At 46.1% G+C, this 19,624-nt stretch overlaps 1 protein-coding gene across 5 annotated transcripts in view; it reads left to right on the top strand.

Moving 5' to 3' along the window:
* Positions 1 to 19,624, top strand: part of NDE1 (nudE neurodevelopment protein 1) — an 82,670-nt gene that overhangs the window by 34,642 nt on the left and 28,404 nt on the right. For all 5 annotated transcript variants that reach the window (XM_009196066.4, XM_009196069.4, XM_009196068.4 and 2 more), the window contains 4 exons: positions 9,222 to 9,358; positions 12,943 to 13,122; positions 15,649 to 15,740; positions 18,203 to 18,354. In XM_009196066.4, coding sequence (XP_009194330.1) covers positions 9,222 to 9,358; positions 12,943 to 13,122; positions 15,649 to 15,740; positions 18,203 to 18,354 — 561 coding nt within the window. The remainder of the gene's footprint in view (positions 1 to 9,221; positions 9,359 to 12,942; positions 13,123 to 15,648; positions 15,741 to 18,202; positions 18,355 to 19,624) is intronic.

Here is a 19,624-nt window from a genome sequence, read left to right as displayed (position 1 = left end):
GTGCTGGGATTACAGGCGTGAGCCACCGCGCCCAGCAAGAGCACTGACTTTCAATCCAGACTGCTTGAATGTGAATACAAACTCTATCCCTTACCAACAGAGCGACCCTGGGCAAGTTACTTGTCTTCTTTGAACTGCAACTTTGTGGGAGCTGCTGTGAAGCTTAAACAAGTTAAAAAGCTCTTAGCACAGGGTCTGCATATAGTAAATATTCAAAAAGTACTAGCTATTATTGTCATTACTCATGACGGTATGCTGGAAATGTCTCCTTCCCTCCAAAATTTTGTTCTTATTTCTTTCTTTTTTTTTTTTTTTTTTTTTTTAAAAGACAGTCTTGCTCTGTCACCCAGGCTGGAGTGCAGTGGTGCAATCTCTGCTCACTGCAACCTCCACTTCCCAGGTTCAAGTGATTCTCCTGCCTCAACCTCCAGAGTAGCTGGGATTACAGGTGTGCGTTACCACCTGCTAATTTTTGTATTTTTAGGAGGGATGGAATTTCGCCATGTTGGCCAATCTGGTCTCAAATTCCTGACCTGAGGTGATCCACCTGCCTCGGTATCCCAAAGTGCTGGGATTATGGGCTTGAGCCACCGTACCCAGCCAGAGATGATGAATTCTTTTAAGTTCTTTATTTATTTGGTTTTCTTAGGTAGTTTACTTGGCTAAGCTTACAGCCCAAATTCTATCTCCCCTTTGATGGGCAGTAACTGAAATCTCTGCTTTTTTTAGCCGTAACTGGGCTGCTTTGTGTCTGCTTTGTGCACGTGTGGTTCGGGGGAGGCCAGAGATGTGGGAAGATACTATATTCAGAATGTGGGGTCCCCATGGTGCTAGATTTCTATCCCTGGAGCTTTAGGCAAAAATCTTATAAAGATGCGTACTTCACCCAGTGTTGTTCTGTTTTTCTAAGTGTTGTTTTCCAGTTCCTGCCAGTGCGCTCAGATCATTGTAAACATTTTACTCAGAATTTACATGAGGGTTGGTCTGATACAAGTTCCCTTGTCATTACCAGAAGTGGAAACTCCTTTCTTGTCAATCTGTAGGAGTTCTTTGCATACATTTATTTTTTGAGATGGAGTCTCACTCTGTCTCCCAGGCTGGAGCTGGAGTGCAGTGGTGTGATCTCAGGTCACTGCAACTTCTGCCTTCCTGGTTCAAGTGATTCTCCTGCTTCAGCCCCCCAAGTAGCTGGGATTACAGGCACCTGCCACCACACTTGGCTAATTTTTGTATTTTTAGTAGAGAGAGAGTTTCGCCACGCTGGACAGGCTGGTCTCAAACTCGTACCCTCAAGTGATCCACCTGCCTCAGCTTCCCAAAGTGCTGGAATTACAGGCATGAGCCACCGTGCCTGGCCCTTGGTATATTTTAACTACTAATCTTGTCTCCTGCATTGAAAATAATTTTTTCCAGAGTAATCTTTTGTCTGTTGACTTTGTGTTATCATTTTCCATGCAAATATTTCCTTTTTTCTCTTTTGAAAAAAATTTTTTATACATACATTTTTCATTTTTAGATCATCAGTTATGTCTTTTTTAAAATACCTTCTAGGTCTGCAGACTTCACTAGGGGAAGTCTTCTCGGTTCTTGATAGTGCATGTGTTTTCTTTTTTTGCAATATTTTTTAATTAATTTTTTTTACCCTTATTCCTTAATCTGCAGTGAATTTTTTTTTGTATCTGGTATAAGATAAAGGTTCAATTTTATTTTCTTTAGGTGGGTAGCCTAGTTGTGCCAGCACTGTTAAACATTGCCTTTTCTTTTTTTTTTTTTTTTTTTTTGAGACTGGGCCTCGCTCCATTGCCCAGAGTCGAGTGCCATGGTGCTCACTGGAGCCTTGACCTCCTGGGGCAAGTGATTCTCCCACCTCAGCCTCCTGAGTAGCTGGGACTGTAGGCATGTGCCACCATACCTGGCTAATTTTTGTATTTTTTGTAGAGATAGGGTTTCTCCATGTTGCCCAGGCTGGTCTCAAAGTCCTGGGCTCAGTCTGCCCGCCTTGTCCTCCCAAAGTGCTGGGATCACAGGTGTGAGTGACCACGCCCAGCCAATCAGTCTTTTTCTATTGAATTGAACTGAGCTCTCATGTTAAACTTGCATATATTCTGGGATCTAATTCTGGATTCTCTATTTTCATCCAGTGTACAATTTGTGAAATACAATACCAGTACCGTAATGACTTGAGTACTCTGGCTTTACATACGATAGCATAAGATACTGTAGATTTCATATGTAAAGCCACATTCTGATTTCTGGCAAACCACTGGCATACCATCATTTCCACCCCTTTATCACTGATCAAAGCAAGTCAAATGACCAAGCTAAGTCAAAGGGTGGGAAAGTACTTTCTGCCCACAGTGAGGCCATGGCAAGGGGGTTGGACACAGGGAGGGGTGAAGAATCGGGGCCAATTACGCAGTCTACCCAAAGTGGTAGTACATTCACACGGTTCAAAAATAATATACAAAGAGGTAGGCGTTTCTTTAATAATTCAAGCAAATAAAAAGACATTCTTATTACCGCCCCCCACCTTTTTTTTCTTCCTCAGAAGAGCATTCTACACACACTGTTGTATATCTTGCTTTTTCATGTAACAATAGAGCTTGAAGATCGTTCCTTACTAGGACAGAACATTCTTTGTTTTTTATTTTTTCAAATACCTGGTATTCTATTGTATGGTTGGTATTGAATAATACCATAATAATTTAGTCCCCTGTGGATGGATATCTGTTGTATTTCTGTTCTTTTGCAGTGATAAGCATTGCGGTAATGAACAAACAGCCTTGCACGATAAATATCTGTAGGCTAAATTCCCAGAAGTGATATTGCTAGGTCAGAGGACATATGCATATGTCATTTTGATAGATGTTGCTCAGTTATTTATAGGGTTGTACCAGTTTACATTCCCAATAGCTATGTGAGTCCCTGTTTTCCAGATAGCTTCACTAATAGAGCAGTTTTCAAACTTTGGACTTCTGCTAATTGAAAAGGTGAGAAATAAGTGCATTTCTGAGTTCACTGTCACGTGCTTAAGAGCTGTTGGACTTCCTTTAGGAACTCTGTTGATCTTGGCGTGCATATATGTGCGTATATGTATGTGTATATATGTATGTGTATACTTGTGTATGTGTATATATGTGTATATATATGTATGGGGTGTGTGTGTGTGTGTGTGTGTGTATATATATATATATTTTTTATGAGACTGAGTCTTGCTCTGTCAACCAGGCTAGAGTGCAGTGGCATGATCGCGGCTCACTGCAACCACTGCCTCCCAGGTTCAAGCAGTTCTCCTGCCTCACCCTCTTGAGTAGCTGGGATTACAGGTGTGTGCCACCATGCCCAGCTAATTTTTGTATTTTTAGTAGAGATGAGGTTTCACCATGTTGGTCAGGCTGGCCTCAAACTCTTGACCTCGTGATCTGCCCGCCTCAGCCTCCCTAAGTGCTGGGATTGCAGGTGTGAGCCACTGTGCCTGGCCAGCCTGTATTTTTTCTAGATGGAGTATTGCTCCGTTGCCGAGGCTGGAGTGCAGTGGCGTGATCTTAGCTCACTACAACCTCCACCTCCTGGGTTCAAGCAGTTCTCCTGTATCAACCTCCTGAGTAGCTGGGATTACTGGTGCATGCCACCATGCCTGGCTAATTTTTGTATTTTTAGTAGAGAAGGGGTTTCGCTATGTTGGAGAGGCTGATCTTGAACTCCTGACCTCAGATGATATGCCCGCCTCGTTCTCCCAAAGTGCTGGGATTACAGGCATGAGCCACCTTGCCCAGTTGTTCTTGGCCTATTTTTACTGTTTTTGTTCTTGTTTTTTTGAGATCGAGTTTTGCTCTTGTTGTCCAGGCTGGAGTGCTGTGGCATGATTTCGGCTCTCCGCAACCTCCGCCTCCCAGGTTCAAGCGATTCTCCTGCCTTAGCCTCCCCAGTAGCTAGGATTACAGGCATGGGCCACCATGCTCAGCTAATTTTGTATTTTTAGTAGAGACGAGGTTTTGCCATGTTGGTCAGGCTGATCTTGAACTCTTGACCTCAGATAATATGCCCACCTCGGCCTCCCAAAATGCTGAGATTACAGGCATGAGCTACCATGCCTGGCACTTGGCATATTTTTAAATTGGGTTCATTTTTTTTTTCCGTGATTTTAGGAGATTTTTATATATTTGTGACATGAATTGACAATATTGGGAGTTTGTCATTTGTTTCCAGCTTTGTCTGATGTATATTTTATTGTACAGAAGTTACTTGATGTGTTTTGAGTCAGTCTGGCCCTGTGGCCCAGGCTGGAGTGCAGGTGCACGATCTCGGCTCACTGCAACCTCCGCCTCCCAGGTTCAAGCGATTGTCCTGTCTCAGCCTCCCACGTAGCTGGGATTACAGGCGCCCACCACCATGCCTGGCTAATTTTTGTATTTTTAGCAGAGATGGGGTTTCACCTTATTGGCCAGGCTGACATTTGATTTCTTTGTATTCAGATATCTTAGTCATAGTTAGAAGGGCCTTCTGCACTCCAAGGTTATATAAAGCAATTAGCCTGTGTTTTCTTGTAGTATTTTTGTGTTTTCTTCCTTTTCTTCTATTTTTATTTTTGTACTAAACATGCATTGTTTTTGTTAATAAAATTTGGCCAAATACTGAAGAGTTTAGTGTTAAAAATCAGATGAGGTAGAAGCACAGTTCCCCATTATAGAATAAATAAAGTTCTAGGGCACCAAAGTTTTATTTATTTATGTTTTGAGACAAGGTCTCTGTCACCCCTGCTGGAGGGTAGTGGCACGATCACCTCAGCCTCCCCAGTAGCTAGGACTACAGGCAAATGCCTGGCTAATTTTTGTACTCTTTGTAAAGACTGGATTTCTCCATGTTGCCCAGGCTGCAGAGCTTTATTTTAAAGACTTGAAAATATTACAATTTTGTGCAAGTTTAATAGTTACATTTAGAAAGTTTGATAGTCTTCTCCAAGAACAAGAGTTTCTCAGCACCATCAGCTGTTTGATTGCTCTCATGGTCCTTCTTCTATAGGTCCCTAAAACTAAACGACTCACTTTTAACTGAGGAGAGGCACTTTGTGTAAGAATAACCTTGAAAAGTATGCAGGACCTAATTGGAAGTAACTGAAAATTAAATACATTTCTAAAGGTTACTTTGTTTCACATATGAGTACTAAGACGGCAAAAAGTTTTACAAAAATTAAAATAGATTTAATCTAGTTTTACTCTTCCATGGATTTTTCATTTTTTTTATTTTTGAGACAGAGTCTTGCTCTGTTGCCCAGGCTGGAGTGCAGTGGTGCCATCTCGGCTCACTGCAGCCTCTGCCTCCCAGGTTCAAGCAATTTTCGTGCCTCAGCCTCTCGAGTAGCTGGGACTACATGCATGCGCCATCATGCCTGGCTAATTTTTCTATTTTTATTAGAGATGGGGTCTCACCATGTTGGCCAGGCTGGTCTTGAACTCCTGACCTCAAGTGATCCACCCGCCTTGGCCTCCCAAAGTGCTGGGATTACAGGCACTAAATATGCTTTTATTTATTAGTTGACAGAATTTCAACATACAAAGTACATAAAGCAATTTTCACTCCAGTTAAAACTAGCATGCTGACCTTTATTTGAAAGTAAATACTCAGGCCAGGTGAGATAGCTCAAGCCTATAATCTGTCATCTTAGTACTTTGGGAGGCCGAGACTTGAGGATTGCTTGAGCCCAGGAGTTTGAGGCCATCCTGGGCAACATAGACTCCCATCTCTAGAAACAAATTTAAAAACTAGCTGGGTATGATAGCTTGTGCCTGTGGTTACAACTACTTGGGAGGTTGAGGTAAGAAGGTGAAAGGATCACTAGGCATGGTGGCTCACGCCTGTAATCCCAGCACTTTGGGAGGCCGAGGTGGGAGGTTCACCTGAAGTTAGGAGTTGGAGACCAGCCTGGCAAAGATGGTGAAACCCCCTCTCTACTAAAAATACAAAAATTAGCCAGGCGTGGTGGCAGGCAGCTGTAATCCCAGCTACTCAAGAGGCTGAGGCAGGAGTATTGCTTGAACCCAAGAGGCGGAGGTTGCAGTGAGCTGAGATTGTGCCATTGCACTCCAGCCTGGGCAACAGAGACTTGATCTCAAAAAAAAAAAAAGGGTGAAAGGATGACTTAAACCCAGGGTGTCGAGGCTACAGGGAAATTCAGAAATGCCACTGAAGGGCCAGGCGTGGTGGCTCACACCTATAATCCCAGCACTTTGGGAGGCAGAGGTGGTTGCATCACCAGAGGTCGGGAGTTTGAGACCAGCCTGGCCAACATGATGGAATGCTGTCTCTACTAAAACTACAAAAATTAGCCAGATATGGTGGCACATGCCTGTAATCCCAGCTACTTGGGAGGCTGAGGCAGAAGAGTCGTTTGAACCCGGGAGGCAGAGGTTGCACTCTGCCTGGGTGAGCACCATTGCACTCTAGCCTGGTTGACAAGAGCGAAACTCCATCTTTAAAAAAAAAAAAAAAAAGCCCACTGAAGCTGATCCCCGGTTCCCTTGAATTCCAGAAGCAAAACAGATTTTGACCAGATGAGTGTGTTAAAATTTCCGATTCATTCGGAATTTGTGTTAGGGTACAGTATGAGGTACGAATCTAATAATGTTTTCCTGGTAGGTACCCAGTGGTCCCTAGAACTGAACCTGCCATCTTTTTACCAATGATCTATGAGGCCAACTTTATTATAAATTAAACTCTTGTCTATTTCTGGACCTTTGGTGCCTTTGTTCTTACAACCAGTAGCATACAATTGTTCGTTGTTGAGGCTTTATAGTAGTGTGTTCTGAGTCTCTGGTAGAGTTAGTTCCCTGATCTCTTCTTTTACAGAGTTCTTCGGGTCATTCTTGTTTCATCGTCACAGGATCTCTCAAATCAGTCCAATTTATTCCCCCAATAGAAACCTATTAAGATGGCGTTAAATTTATCAGTTTAACTTGTGGAGAACTAATTTCTGCGTGATACTGGGTCTTCCTCTATATATACTCAGCATGTGTGCATTTCTGCAAGCATTCTGTACCCTACATATGTGAACCTTTTACCTTTTTTGTTTGACATGTCAACCTTAGGGTCGTTTTAACTCTTTCTGGTGTTGTACTCCAAAGTATTATCCCTTTGTTATTGGTGGTAGTGTGTTTTTTTGTTTTTGTTTTCGTTTGTTTTTTGAGACAGGGTCTGGCACTGTTACCCAGGCTGGAGTGCAGTGGCATAATCATGGCTTACTGCATCCTCGAGTTCCTGGGCTCAAGGAATCCTCCTACCTCAGCCTCCGAGTAGCTGGGACTACAGGCACACGCCATCATGCCCGGCTAATCTTTTTACTTTTTGTAGAGACAGGGTCTCACTATATTACCCAGGCTGGTCTTGAACCCTGGGCTTCGAGGGGTCCTCCCACCTTGGCCTCCCAAAGTGCTGGGATTATAGGCACGAACCGCTGTGCCTGTCCCTTTGTTGTTTTTAAATGGTACTGTGGTAACGTGATCCTATCCACTACTTCTAAAGACCCTGTGAGGGTAGGTACTCCTATGAGTCTACCTAGACATAGAAGGATATATTAAAGAAATGAACTGATGCAGCCATTGATCAGTGCAGTTATGAATTTTGTGATTGAAGGAACTGAGGATGAGGGAGATCGAGTTGCCCAATGAAACCCAGTGAGTTCTAGGTGGAGGAGGAGCTGGGTGTTAACTCCTGGGTTCCTCTCCAAACACGTGCTTCTGACCACCGTGGGATACAGTTAGCAGGATGTTAAAGGTCTGGGGACAGACACAGGGTCAATAATAAAAATTGCTGACATTTCTAGATGTGTGCTTATGTGTAAAACATCTGTTGTGTGCTTCCTGTATGATTTTTTTTTTCTTTTTTTTTTTTTTGGAAACAGTCTTGCTCTGTTGCCCAAGCTGGAGTGCAGTGGTACGATCTCAGCTCACTGCAACATCCACCTCCTGGGTTCAAGCAGTTTTCCTGCCTCAACCTCCCGAGCAGCTGGGACTACATGTGTGCGCCACCACGCCCGGCTAATTTTTGTATTTTTAGTAGAGATGAGGTTTCACCACGTTGGCCAGGCTGGTCTTGAACTCCTGGCCTCGAGTGATCCACCCACCTTGGCCTCCCAAAGTGCTGGGATTACAGGCGTGAGCCACCACGCCCAGCCTGTATGACTTCTCGCCACCCCTGCCCCACCACAACCCTTCAGGAAGGTACTATTACTACCCTTGCTTTGCATGAGAGAAAACTGAGGTGCAGAGAAGGTGGTTTTCCCAGAATCAAAGCAGATTGTTTTGTTACAGCACTTTGCAGTGCCTTTCCCACAGTGTCTGTGCCCTTCACAAGAAGGGGTTGTGAGCAGGGCAGTTGGGCTGGTACTATGCATTTTGAACTTCCACTGAGAGGTTAAATATGATCTCTTCTACCTGCTGAAATGCATCTTATGCCCGGCACAGTGCCTCATGCCTGTAATCTCAGTAACTCAGGAGGCTGAGGCGGGAGGATCGCCTGAGCCCAAGAGTTTGAGATTGCAGTGAGCTGTGATTGTACCACTGCACTTCGACCTGAGAGACACAGCTGTGTCTTTAAAAAAAAAAAAAAAAAAAAAAAAAATCGTGCTACTGTATGTGTTTTTTATTAGGTTCTTTTTCTTTCTTTTTTTTTTTTTTTGAGATGGAGTCTCACTTTGTTGCCTAGGCTGGAGTACAGTGGTGCAATCTCGGCTCACTGCAACCTCCGCTTCCTGGCAGTTCTCCCACCTCAGCCTCCCAAGTAGCTGGGATCACACTACGACTGGCTAATTTTTGTATTTTTAGTAGAGACAGGGTTTTGTCATTTGCCCAAGCTTGCCAGGCTGGTCTTGGACTCCTGACATTGGCATTGTGAGCTTGCAAGAGAAGATAGAGCATACTGCTCTTTTCAAACGCATGCAGTCCTGATAGGGCTTTGGCTTGTTGCTGAGTGCTGTGTGGGCGGCACCTTATTTAATCCTCAGGACAGCCTTGTGTACCCCATGAGCTATGATGAGTCCTATTATGCAGGTGAAGAGCCCATGCCCCAGCAGGTTAAGGGACTCGTCCCACTCTGTGGCATCTGGGAGGTTTGGTGCTGGGACTTGTGTCCAGGTGTGTCTGACCCTTCACACCACCTGGATCCGCGGTGCTAGAGGGATGTCTGCAGTTTGTCCTCTTGGATAACTCTGCTTTTCTCTTCCCCAGCGCCACGATCATGTCTCTCGAAGACTTTGAGCAGCGCTTGAATCAGGCCATTGAAAGAAACGCCTTCTTGGAAAGTGAACTTGATGAAAAAGAGAATCTCCTGGAATCTGTTCAGAGACTGAAGGATGAAGCCAGAGGTCAGGAAGCCTTGGTGTCTTCACCAGCATGGTCCCCATTCCCTGCCTGAGCAACATCTAGTCCCACGGCCCCTCCCAGCATTATCTTTACAGGGACCCTGCAGCCTGCTCTGTGCCCAGGCTGTCTAGTGAGAGGATGTGGGGCTGCACCGGGCAGACTCTTGCCTTGGGCCCTGGCCGGAGCTGAGAACAGTAAGACATGCAACCCTGTAAGGGCCCCTTATGGGTATTTAGAGAAATAGCTTTGGGGTTCACAGATGAAGTCCTTGTATTGGGGTTCTGCCTCAGGGCAGCAGAATTTCCAGTTTCCAGAAAGGTGCTTCCTGGTCTGTAATTCACACACACAGCAAACCATCCTGATGCTCAGTAGGAACAGAAGAGTATTGTGGGGAGAGCCTGGCACAGTGGCTCACACCTGTAATCCCAGTACTTTGGGAGGCCGAAGATCTCTTGAGCCCAGGAGTTCGAGATCAGCCTAGGCAGTATAATGGGACTCCATCTTTACGAAAAAAAAATTAGATTAGCTGGGTGTGGGGACATGTGCTTGTAGTCCCAGCTACTCAGGAAGCCAAGGTGGGATTGATCACTTGAGCCCAGGAGGTGGAGCGTGCCACGAGCTATGATGGCACCAGTGCACTCCAGCCTAGGTGACAGAATGAGACCCTGTCTCTTAAGAAAAGATTTTAATGGGGAGAAATTTCTGGTGGAATTGCCAGCTAGCCTATTATTTCTGTGACTTGATGGCAACCGATACATTTGGTTTAGAACTTGGAAACCTCGTCAGCATTTGCTGTTTAGCAGTCGGCACTTGCAGAGGTAGAATGTTTAGACTGTAATGAGGTATTTGGCCAAGCACAGTGCTTCATACCTGTAATCCCAGCACTTTGGGAGGCTGAGGCAGGCAGATCACCTGAGCTCAGGAGTTCGAGACCAGCCTGGACAATAGAGAAACCCTATCCCTACTAAAAATAGAAAACATGAGCAGGGTGTGGTGGCGGACGCCTGTAATCCCAGCTGCTCAGGAGGCTGAGGCAGGAGAATTGCTTGAACCTGGGAGATGGAGGTTGCAGTGAGCCAAGATTGCATCACTGCACTCCAGCCTAGGTGACAGAGTGAGACTCTGTCTCAAAAAAGAAAAAAAAGACATTCATTAGTGGATTGTCCAAGTTGTTTTTACACTATCTTTTTTTTTTTTTTGAGATGGCGTCTTCCTCTGTTGTCCAGGCTGGAGTACGGTGGTGCTATCTCTGCTCACTGCAACCTCTGCCTCCCGGGTTCAAGCGATTCTCCTGCGTCAGCCTTCCGAGTAGCTGGGACTACAGGTGTACGCCACCATGCCTGGCTAATTTTTAATATTTTTTAATAGAGACGGGATTTCACCATGTTGGCCAGGCTGGTCTTGAACTCCTGACCTCAGGTGATCTGCCTGCCTTGGCCTCCCTAAGTGCTGGGATTACAGGTGTTAGTTACTGTTACCAGCCCAATAAATTGTTTATAACGTCACTTTGCTTTGTAATGTGTAACCAGTAGGTGGGGGATGAAAAGTAAAAATTCCTAAGTTTAATAAAGTAGTTGTTCCTAGATGTCCATCAGTAATGAAGTGGTTAAATGAAGTACATAGATTTATTATATGAAATGTGAAAAAATTGTTAAAATGAACAATATTGTGGTAGAAAGATAGCCAAGGCTAGGCACAGTGGCTGATGCCTGTAATCTCAGTGCTTTGAGAGATGGACGCAAGAGGATTGCTTGAGCCTAGGAGTTCAAGATGAGCCTGGACAGCATAGTGACACCCCATCTCTACAAAAATGAAGTGTAAAAATTAGCTAGGCCTGGTGGCATATGCCTGTAGTCCCAACTACTGAGGAGGCTGAAGTGGGAGGATGACTTGAGCCCAGGAGTTCAAGGTTACCTTGAGCTATGATTGTGCCACTGCACCCCAGCCTGGGTGACTGAGTCAGACCCTGTCTCTAAAACAAGAAACATTGCCAAGACATACCACTGAAGGTGGGAGAGTAAGTCATACACAGGAGAAGATATTGTATGTTTCCAGTAATGCTTAATAAAAAATGTTCTTATTTTATGCTCAGTAGATACATATGTATGTTATAAAGTTTATGTTTGAAAATGGAGAGAACAGCCAGGCACAGTGGCTCATGCCTGTAATCCCAGCACTTTGGGAGGCCGAGGTGGGTGGATCACCTGAGGTCAGGAGTTCGAGACCAGCCTGGACAACATGGTGAAACCCCGTCTCTGTTTAAAAAAAAAAAAAAGCCAGGCATGGTGGTGTGTGCCTGTAATCCCAGCTACTTGGGAGACTGAGACAGGAGAATCACTTGAAGAACCCGGGAGGCAAAGGTTGCAGTGAGCCAAGACTGTGCCATTGCACTCCAGCCTGGGCAACAGAGTGAAACTCCATCTCAAAAATAATAATAATAATTCAGAAAACAATGGTTGAAAGCTCTCCCATATGTTATGGTGATTATGAGTGAGGAGTGTTTGGGGATAGTCTGGAAAGCATACTTTGTTTTTGAGACAGTCTTGCTCTGTCACAGAGGCTGGAGTGCAGTGGCGTGATCTCAGCTCACTATAACCTCAGTCCCCCAGGCTCAAGGAATTGTCCTGCCTCAGCCTCCCAAGCAGCTGGGACTACAGGCGCACGCCACCATGTATGGCTAATTTTTTGTATTTTTAACAGGGACGGGGTTTTGCCATGTTGGCTTCAAACTCCTGACCTCAAGCGACCCTCCCACCTAGACCTCTCAGAGTGCTGGGATTATAGGCGTGAGCCACTGCGTCCGGCTTTTTTTTTTTTTTTTTTTTTGCCAGAGGTCTCACTCTGTCACCCGGGGTGGAGTGGCACAATCATGGCTCACTGCAACCTTGACCTCTTGGATTAACGAGATTCTTGCACCTCAGCTTCCCAAAGTGCTGGGATTGCAGGCATGAGCCACTGCTGCTGGGCATACTTTCATTGAGTATTCTAAATACACTGCTATGTTGGAATTGTGTTTTCAATAATAAAAGCATTAGTGTGTCACTGTCATAGCTTTTTAAAAATCTGAAACTATTTTGTTAGTCAAGAGAAAAATCCTGTAGAGTTGTAAGTCTGCTAGGCAAGGTCCTGTGGGTTTCCCTTTATTTGGAGTTTCCACCTGGAGTGTTTCACCCCAGTAGGTCTTTTTTTCTGACCAGTATCTACTGTTGAACCTCTATACCTGCACCCCACCAACCCTAAGCCAGGGCTTAAATTCCCTTTTTGTTTTTTGAGACGGAGTCTTGCTCTTGTCACCCAGACTGGAGTGCACTGGAGCAATCTCACCTCAGTGCCACCTGGCCTTCCAGATTCAAGTGATTCTCGCGCCTCTTCCTCCTGAGTAGTTGAGATTACGGGTGCCTGCCACCATGCCTGGCTGGTTTTTGCATTTTCTATAGAGATGGGGTTTCACCATGTTGGTCAGGCTGGGCTCAAACTCGACCTTGGACGATCTGCCGGCCTTGGCCTCCCAAAGTACTGGCATTGTAAACATGAGTCACAGCGCCTGGCCGAGGACTTGAATTCCTGAATCCTTTTCCTGGCACAGATTTGCGGCAGGAACTGGCCGTGCAGCAGAAGCAAGAGAAACCCAGGACCCCCATGCCCAGCTCAGTGGAAGCTGAGAGGACAGACACAGCTGTGCAGGCCACGGGCTCTGTGCCGTCCACGCCCATCGCTCACCGAGGACCCAGCTCGAGTTTAAACACGCCCGGGAGCTTCAGACGTGGTAAGGGGAGTGGGAATTGGAGGATTTTCTCGGTTCACAAAGTGTTTCTGGGTAAGAATCTGGGGTGGGTCCTGGGGGTGTGATGATTTGCACCAGGCTCAGAGCCTGGTTTACTCTCAGGCTTTGAGCAGAGAGTAGACCGGGATGTTCCTGGGGATGTGCAATTGAGATCAGTGAGAGTGGGTGTGAGGGAGTAGTGGAGTCTGATGCACTGGGAAATGGAAACCCCACCCAGAGCGGGTGGCTGCCACTCTGCACTAGAAGGAACTGCCCCTCATCTGCAGTTTTTTCCATTCTGCAAAGCCAGAAATCCTCTTTTTTTGTTGTTGGTTTTTTTTGAGACAGGATCTCACTGTGTCACCCAGGCTGGAGTGCAGTGACGTCATCTTGGCTCACTGTGACCTCTGCGTCATGGGCTCAAGTGATTCTCCCACCTCATCCTCCGGAGTAGCTGGGAATAAAGGCACGCGCCACCACACCTGGCTAACTTTTGTATTTTAGGTGGAGACATGGCCTTGCCATGTCACCCAGGCTGCTATCAAATTCCTGGACTCAAGTGATCTGCCCGCTTTGGCTGATCCCAAAGTGCTAGGATTACAGGCGTGAGCCACTGCGTCTGGCCCAAAATCCTCTTTTTGAATATAAAACCTCCCAAATTTGAAATGTCACTAACCAAATACAAAAAAGTAAAAAGCATTCTGTGGGTTTGGTAATGCATCCACCGAGAGCTAGACTCAGTGTAACCTGTGCTGCATGGGCGGGAAAAAAAATCTGAATTCTCACCCCAGACCCTCTGCCGACAGCTTCCAATCAGGCCTTTTACAGCAGATATTAATAAGACAGTTACGGGGTGCTCAGTGTGTGCTGGCCACCGTGCAGCCTTCGCCGCAAGCCCAGGATGGAAGTGAGGCCCTGAGTTAAGCAGAGTCATAAAGCAACTGAATGGCAGATGGTTTGGGATTCAGACCCAGGCAGGCAGGCTCCAGATCTTACCCTACCATCTACTGCCTCATCCCTTAGCTTGTCCCCTGGGCATGAAGAGACCAGTGAGACTTGTAGAATCCCAGTGCCAGGGCCCTTTTGTTTTGTTTTGTTGAGATGGAGTTTCGCTCTGTCACCCAGGCTGGAGTGCAATGGTGCGATATTGGCTTACTGCAACCCCTGCCTCCCGGGTTCAAGTGATTCTCCTGCCTCAGCCTCCTGAGTAAGCTTGGATTGCAGGCACCCACCACCAAGCCTGGCTAATCTTGTATTTTTAGTAGAGAAGGTTTCACCATGTTGGCCAGGCTGGTCTCAAACTCCTGACCTCAGGTAATCTGCCTGCCTCAGCCTCTGAAAGTGGTGGTAGTACAGGTGTGAGCTGTTGTGCCTGGCCCCAGTCTAGAGCCATTTTGCATACTTTATTTCATTGTTTTTTTGTTTTGTTTTGTTTTGTTTTTCCTTCAGAGACACAGTCTTGGTCTGTGGCCCAGGCTGAAATGCAGTGGTGCAATCTTAGCTCACTGCAGCCTCCAACTCCTGGGCTCCAGTGATCCTCCTGCCTCAGCCTCCTGAGTAGCTGGGACTAGAGGCATGCAACTCCATGCCTCGGCCTCCGAAAGCACTGGGATTACAGGTGTGAGCTACCATGCCTGGCCGAGAGATTCTGCATTTCTAAGAGTTCTCAGGTGCTGCTGGTGCATGGACCCCACTTGGAGAAGAGAGGCTTGCAGAGCTGAACCCTTGTAAAGCTGCATCATCCTGTCTATATAGTTCTTATATCTATCACCGATGCCATTATGTTAATTAATTATATGGATTTCCTACAATTTCAAAAGGATTTGTTTTGGGTTTTTTTAAAAAGACTAATATGGCTGGGCACGGTGGCTCATGCCTGTAAATACCAACCTTGGAAAGGCTGAGGTGGGAGGATCGCTTGAGACCAGGAGTTCATGATCAGCCTGGGCAACATAGTGACACCCTATCTCTCTCAAAAAAAAATTTTTTTAAAAGGCCAGGCATAGTGGCTCATGCCGGTAATCCCAGCACTTTTGGAGGCCAAGGCGGGTGGATCATTTGAGGTCAGGAGTTCGAGACCAGCCTAGACAACGTGGTGAAACTCTCTCTATAAAAAATATAAAAATGAGCCGGGTCTGGTGGCACATGGCTGTAATCCTAGCTATTCAAGAGGCCAAGGCAGGAGAATCGCTTGAACCTGGGAGGTGGAGGTTGCGGTGAGCCGAGATCACATCACTGCACTCCAGTCTGGGTGACAGCAAGACAACGTCTAAAAAAAAAAAAAACTTTTAAAGACTAACATGTAAAAATAAATACTTGTTGCAGTCATCACAAGGACTTGAAAAATTGGTTGTCATATAGGCCTTGGGCGTGTGATACAGTTAACTACGGAAAGAAATAGGGTAGCTTTTGGGATCTGAGGAAAGGTGTCAGCGCCCCTCCTGTCCTGTGGTTTGGAACCTAGTGATGTTAGTTCACGGACATGACTATAGGTTGGTGAGTTATATGCTCTTCCCTTTGCACACCCAGGCCTGGATGACTCCACTGGGGGAACTCCCCTCACGCCTGCGGCCCGGATATCAGCCCTCAACATCGTGGGAGACCTACTGCGGAAAGTTGGGGTAAGACCACACTTTTCTGGTATTTGGTGCCTTCCTGCCTGTCTTTCAGGATGTGTGAAGGGGGGTTGATCTAGTTCCTGCCCTCTTATTTTTTTCCTTTTTTAAGAGACAGGGTCTTGCTCTGTTGCCCAGGCTGGAGTGTAGTGGTATGATCACAATTCACTGCAACCTGGAATTCCTCAAACTCCTGGTCTCAAGCGATCCTCCTACCTTAGCTTCCCGAGGAACTTGGACCACAGGTGTGCGCCACCATGCCTGGCTGATGTTTTCATTTTTTGTAGTAACGGGGGTATCGCTGTGTTGCCCAGGCTGGTCTTAAATTCCTGGCCTCAAGGGATCCTCCCAGGTTGGCCTCCCAAAGTTGTGGGATTACAGGCATGAGCCAATGCGTCCAACCCCTTTAATAGCAATGTGGTGAGTTTTAGATGTGGCTGCTCCTTTAGCATCCCTGGGAATCATTAGAACTTTCTGTGGGAGTTACTGCCAAACACTCAGAGCTCTGACTCTAAGCATTGCTCTGAACTCTATGTATGTCTCTTTCCTTTTACCATTTTTCCTCTAGGCAATTTGGGAAATCAAGATGAATTTTTTCCTTAATTTGAAAAACTGAGGAGTGTTTAGAAACTGCCTTCTCTTTTGGCTGGGTGCAGTGGCTCATACCTACAATCCCAGTAGTTTGGGAGGGTCACTTAAGCTCAGGAGTTTGACACCAGCTTGGGCAGTATGGTGAAACCTCCTGCCCCGACTTGCCTCTACAAAAATGCAAAAATTAGCCAGGCCTGGTGGTGCATACTGGTGGTCTTAGCTACTAAGGAAGCCGAGAGGTGGCAGGATTGCTTGAGCCTGAGAGGTCGAAGCTGAGTGAGCTGAGATTGCACCACTGCTCTCCATCCTGGGTGACAGCACGACATTGTCTCAGAAAAGAAAAAAAACTGCCCCTTTTTTTTTTTTTTTTGGTTGTTTCTCGGGGTTTAAGAGAATCTTGACACTTTGGGAGGCCGAGATGGGTGGATCACCTGAGGTCAGGAATTCAAAACCAGCCTGGCCAACATGGTGAAACCCCATGTGTACTAAAAATACAAAAATTAGCCAGGCGTGGTGGCGGGCGCCTATAATCCCAGCTACTTGGGAGGCTGAGGCAGGAAAATTGCTTGAATCCGGGAGAAAAATGTTGCAGTGAGCTGAGATCGTGCCACTGGGTGACAGTGAGACTTGATCTCAATCAATCAATCAGTCTTGAAAGCCTAAGGTAAAGAACTTGGCCTTTCAGCTTTTATGTTAATTACAGGGAGGGATCCTTTTGTGCTTAAGCAATAACATAGGTATTCTTTGTAGTTTATTTTTAAAAATGATTCCTGGAAGGCCACATCATTTAACTCCTACCAAGCTGTCACTGTACACAGTGTATTCATAGCTGCAACTTAGTAGAAGCTTGCAACTCATTTCTTCTGTGTTCTTACTCCTGGCTTTTGGCTGCCTGGTTTGCTATTCTAGAAACAGGTCCGCGTTTCGATATTTAGCCTAGTTGGAGTATAGAGAAGCCTGGGGTGCTGTCAGTGTCCTTTTGGTTTCCTCAGGGTCTGTTGCAGCCAGACCAAGTCCTTGTCAAACTTCCTGCCATTCTGCAGAGGTTTAACAAGGTAAAGGTAAGAGTGAAGGATTCCAGAAGTGGATTTCCTACTTTCTACGAGTGGAGTTGGATAATTGGTTAGGTTAGTGATTTTCCAGAAAGCTCCCATTTTTTTCAATTCTTTGTAATTAAAAAAATTTTTTTCATTAATTTTTTTTTTTTTTTTTTTTTTTTTTTTTGTGGCGCATGATTGTGCATAGTCCTAGCTATTCAGGAGGCTGAGGTGGGAGGATTGAGCCTGGGAGGTTGAGGCTGCAGTGAGCTGTGATCTTTTTCCAGGAAGCTCCCAAACATTTTAAAAAATTTTTTGTAATTAAGAGAGTTTTTGCATGAAAATTTTTTTTATTAGCTGGGCATGATTGCGGATGCCTATAATCCCAGCTGCTCAGGAGGCTGAGGTGGGAGGGATTGGTTGAGCCTGGAAGGTTGAGGCTGCAGTGAGCTGTGATCTCACCAGTGCACTCCAGCCTGGGTGACACAGTGAGACCTTGACTAAAAAAGTTTAAAAAAAAAAAAAAAAACTGAGATGGGATCTCACTTTGTGGCCGAGGCTGGTCTTAAACTCCTGGGCTCAAGCCATCCTCCTGCCTTGGCCTCCCAGAGTGCTGGGATTACAGGTGTGAGCCATTGTGCCCAGCCAGCTCCCAAATACTTAAGGTGCTTGGTTCTGAGACTGGCATATACATTGGATTCTTCTTGGGGTCCCACCTTGGAATTCCAGTGCACAGCAGTTTGAGAACCACTGTCTGGGGTTCGTTCTTCTGTACGGGTTCAGGTAAGACAGAATAGTCCTTGCCTATAACTTGAGAGATAAAAGTGTATTTCTCTCCAGGCACTGGAGTCCAAACTCGCTTCCTGCCGGAACCTCGTGTACGATCAGTCCCCAAACCGAACAGGTGGCCCAACCTCTGGGCGGAGCAGCAAGAACAGAGATGGCGGTGAGAGACGGCCGAGCAGCAGCAGCATGCCTTTGGGCGATAAGGGGTCAGTACCTTCTAATAAACCTCTCGCTTGCGGGGAGAACCCGCTTGCCCCAGGCAAGAAACACTCACCCCCAACCCACAGCCATGTGTCTTTTTAAATTATAGGATTATTTTAGCAAACCTTATCCTCTCCTCTGCTCCCTGCAGGCAGCATTAGGTGGTGTCCTGTGGCTTGGACAAAGGGCTGGAGAGAGGGTCTTGTTTTGTGAGACAGGGTCTCAGTGTCACCCAGGCTAGACTACGATGGCAGGATCATGGCTCACCTTCTGCCTCCCGGCTCAAACAGTCCTCCCACCTCAGTCCCCTGAGTAGCTGGGAGTTCAGGTGTTTGCCACCATACCCGGCTAAGTTTTTGTATTTTTTTCTAGAGACAGGGTTTTGCCATGTTGCTGAGTTTGGTCTCAAACTCTGAACTTCAAGCGATCCTCACCCTTCATCCTCCCAAAGTGCTGGGACGACAGGTGTGGGATACCATGCCTGGCCAAGAGGGTCATTTTTGTCATTTGATTCTACAGCTGCTACTCATGGTTACACTGTGAGAATGTCCTCTATAAAACCGTTATTTGGGTCAGGTGTGGTGTTGCACGCCTGTAATCCCAGCAGTCTGGGAGGCCAAGGCAGATGGATCACTTGAGGTCAGGAGTTCAAAACCAGTCTGGGCAACATTGGTAAAACCCCATCTCCACCAAAAAATAGAAAAATTAGCCAGGCATGGTAGCATGTGCCTATAGTCCTAGCTACTCGGGAGGCTGAGGAAGGAGAATTACTTGAACCCTGGAGGCAGAGATTGTAGTGAGCCAAAATTGTGCCTCTGCACAGCAGCCTGGGTGACAGAGCAAGACTCCATATCAAAAAGTTAGTAATTAAATAAAAATAAAGCCCTTATTTGGGGAATTGAGCATCAATCATGGCTCTGCTTCCCCTGAAGATTTTTTTTTTTTTTTTGAGACGGGGTCTTGCTCTGTCGCCTAGCCTGGAGTGCAGTGGCATGATCTCAACTCACTGCAACCTCTGCCTCCCAGGTCCAAGCAATTCTCCTGCCTCAGCCCCCTGAGGAGCTGGGATTACAGGTGTGTGCCACCACGCCCAGCTAGTTTTTTGTATTTTTAGTAGAGACGGGGTTTCACCGTGTTAGGATGGTCTTGATCTCCTGACCTTGTGATCCACCCACCTCGGCCTCCCAAAGTGGTGGGATTACAAGCATGAGCTGCTGCAACCGGCCTTTTTTTTTCCTTTTTAAATCTATAGAACCTTTGAGAAACTGGCACTAA

The sequence above is a fragment of the Papio anubis genome, chromosome 18 (assembly GCF_008728515.1).
Source record: "Papio anubis isolate 15944 chromosome 18, Panubis1.0, whole genome shotgun sequence".
Classification (NCBI taxonomy): Eukaryota; Metazoa; Chordata; class Mammalia; order Primates; family Cercopithecidae; genus Papio; species Papio anubis.
The sequence above is the reverse complement of the archived record's forward strand: the minus strand, read 5'-3'. Positions and strand labels throughout refer to the sequence as shown.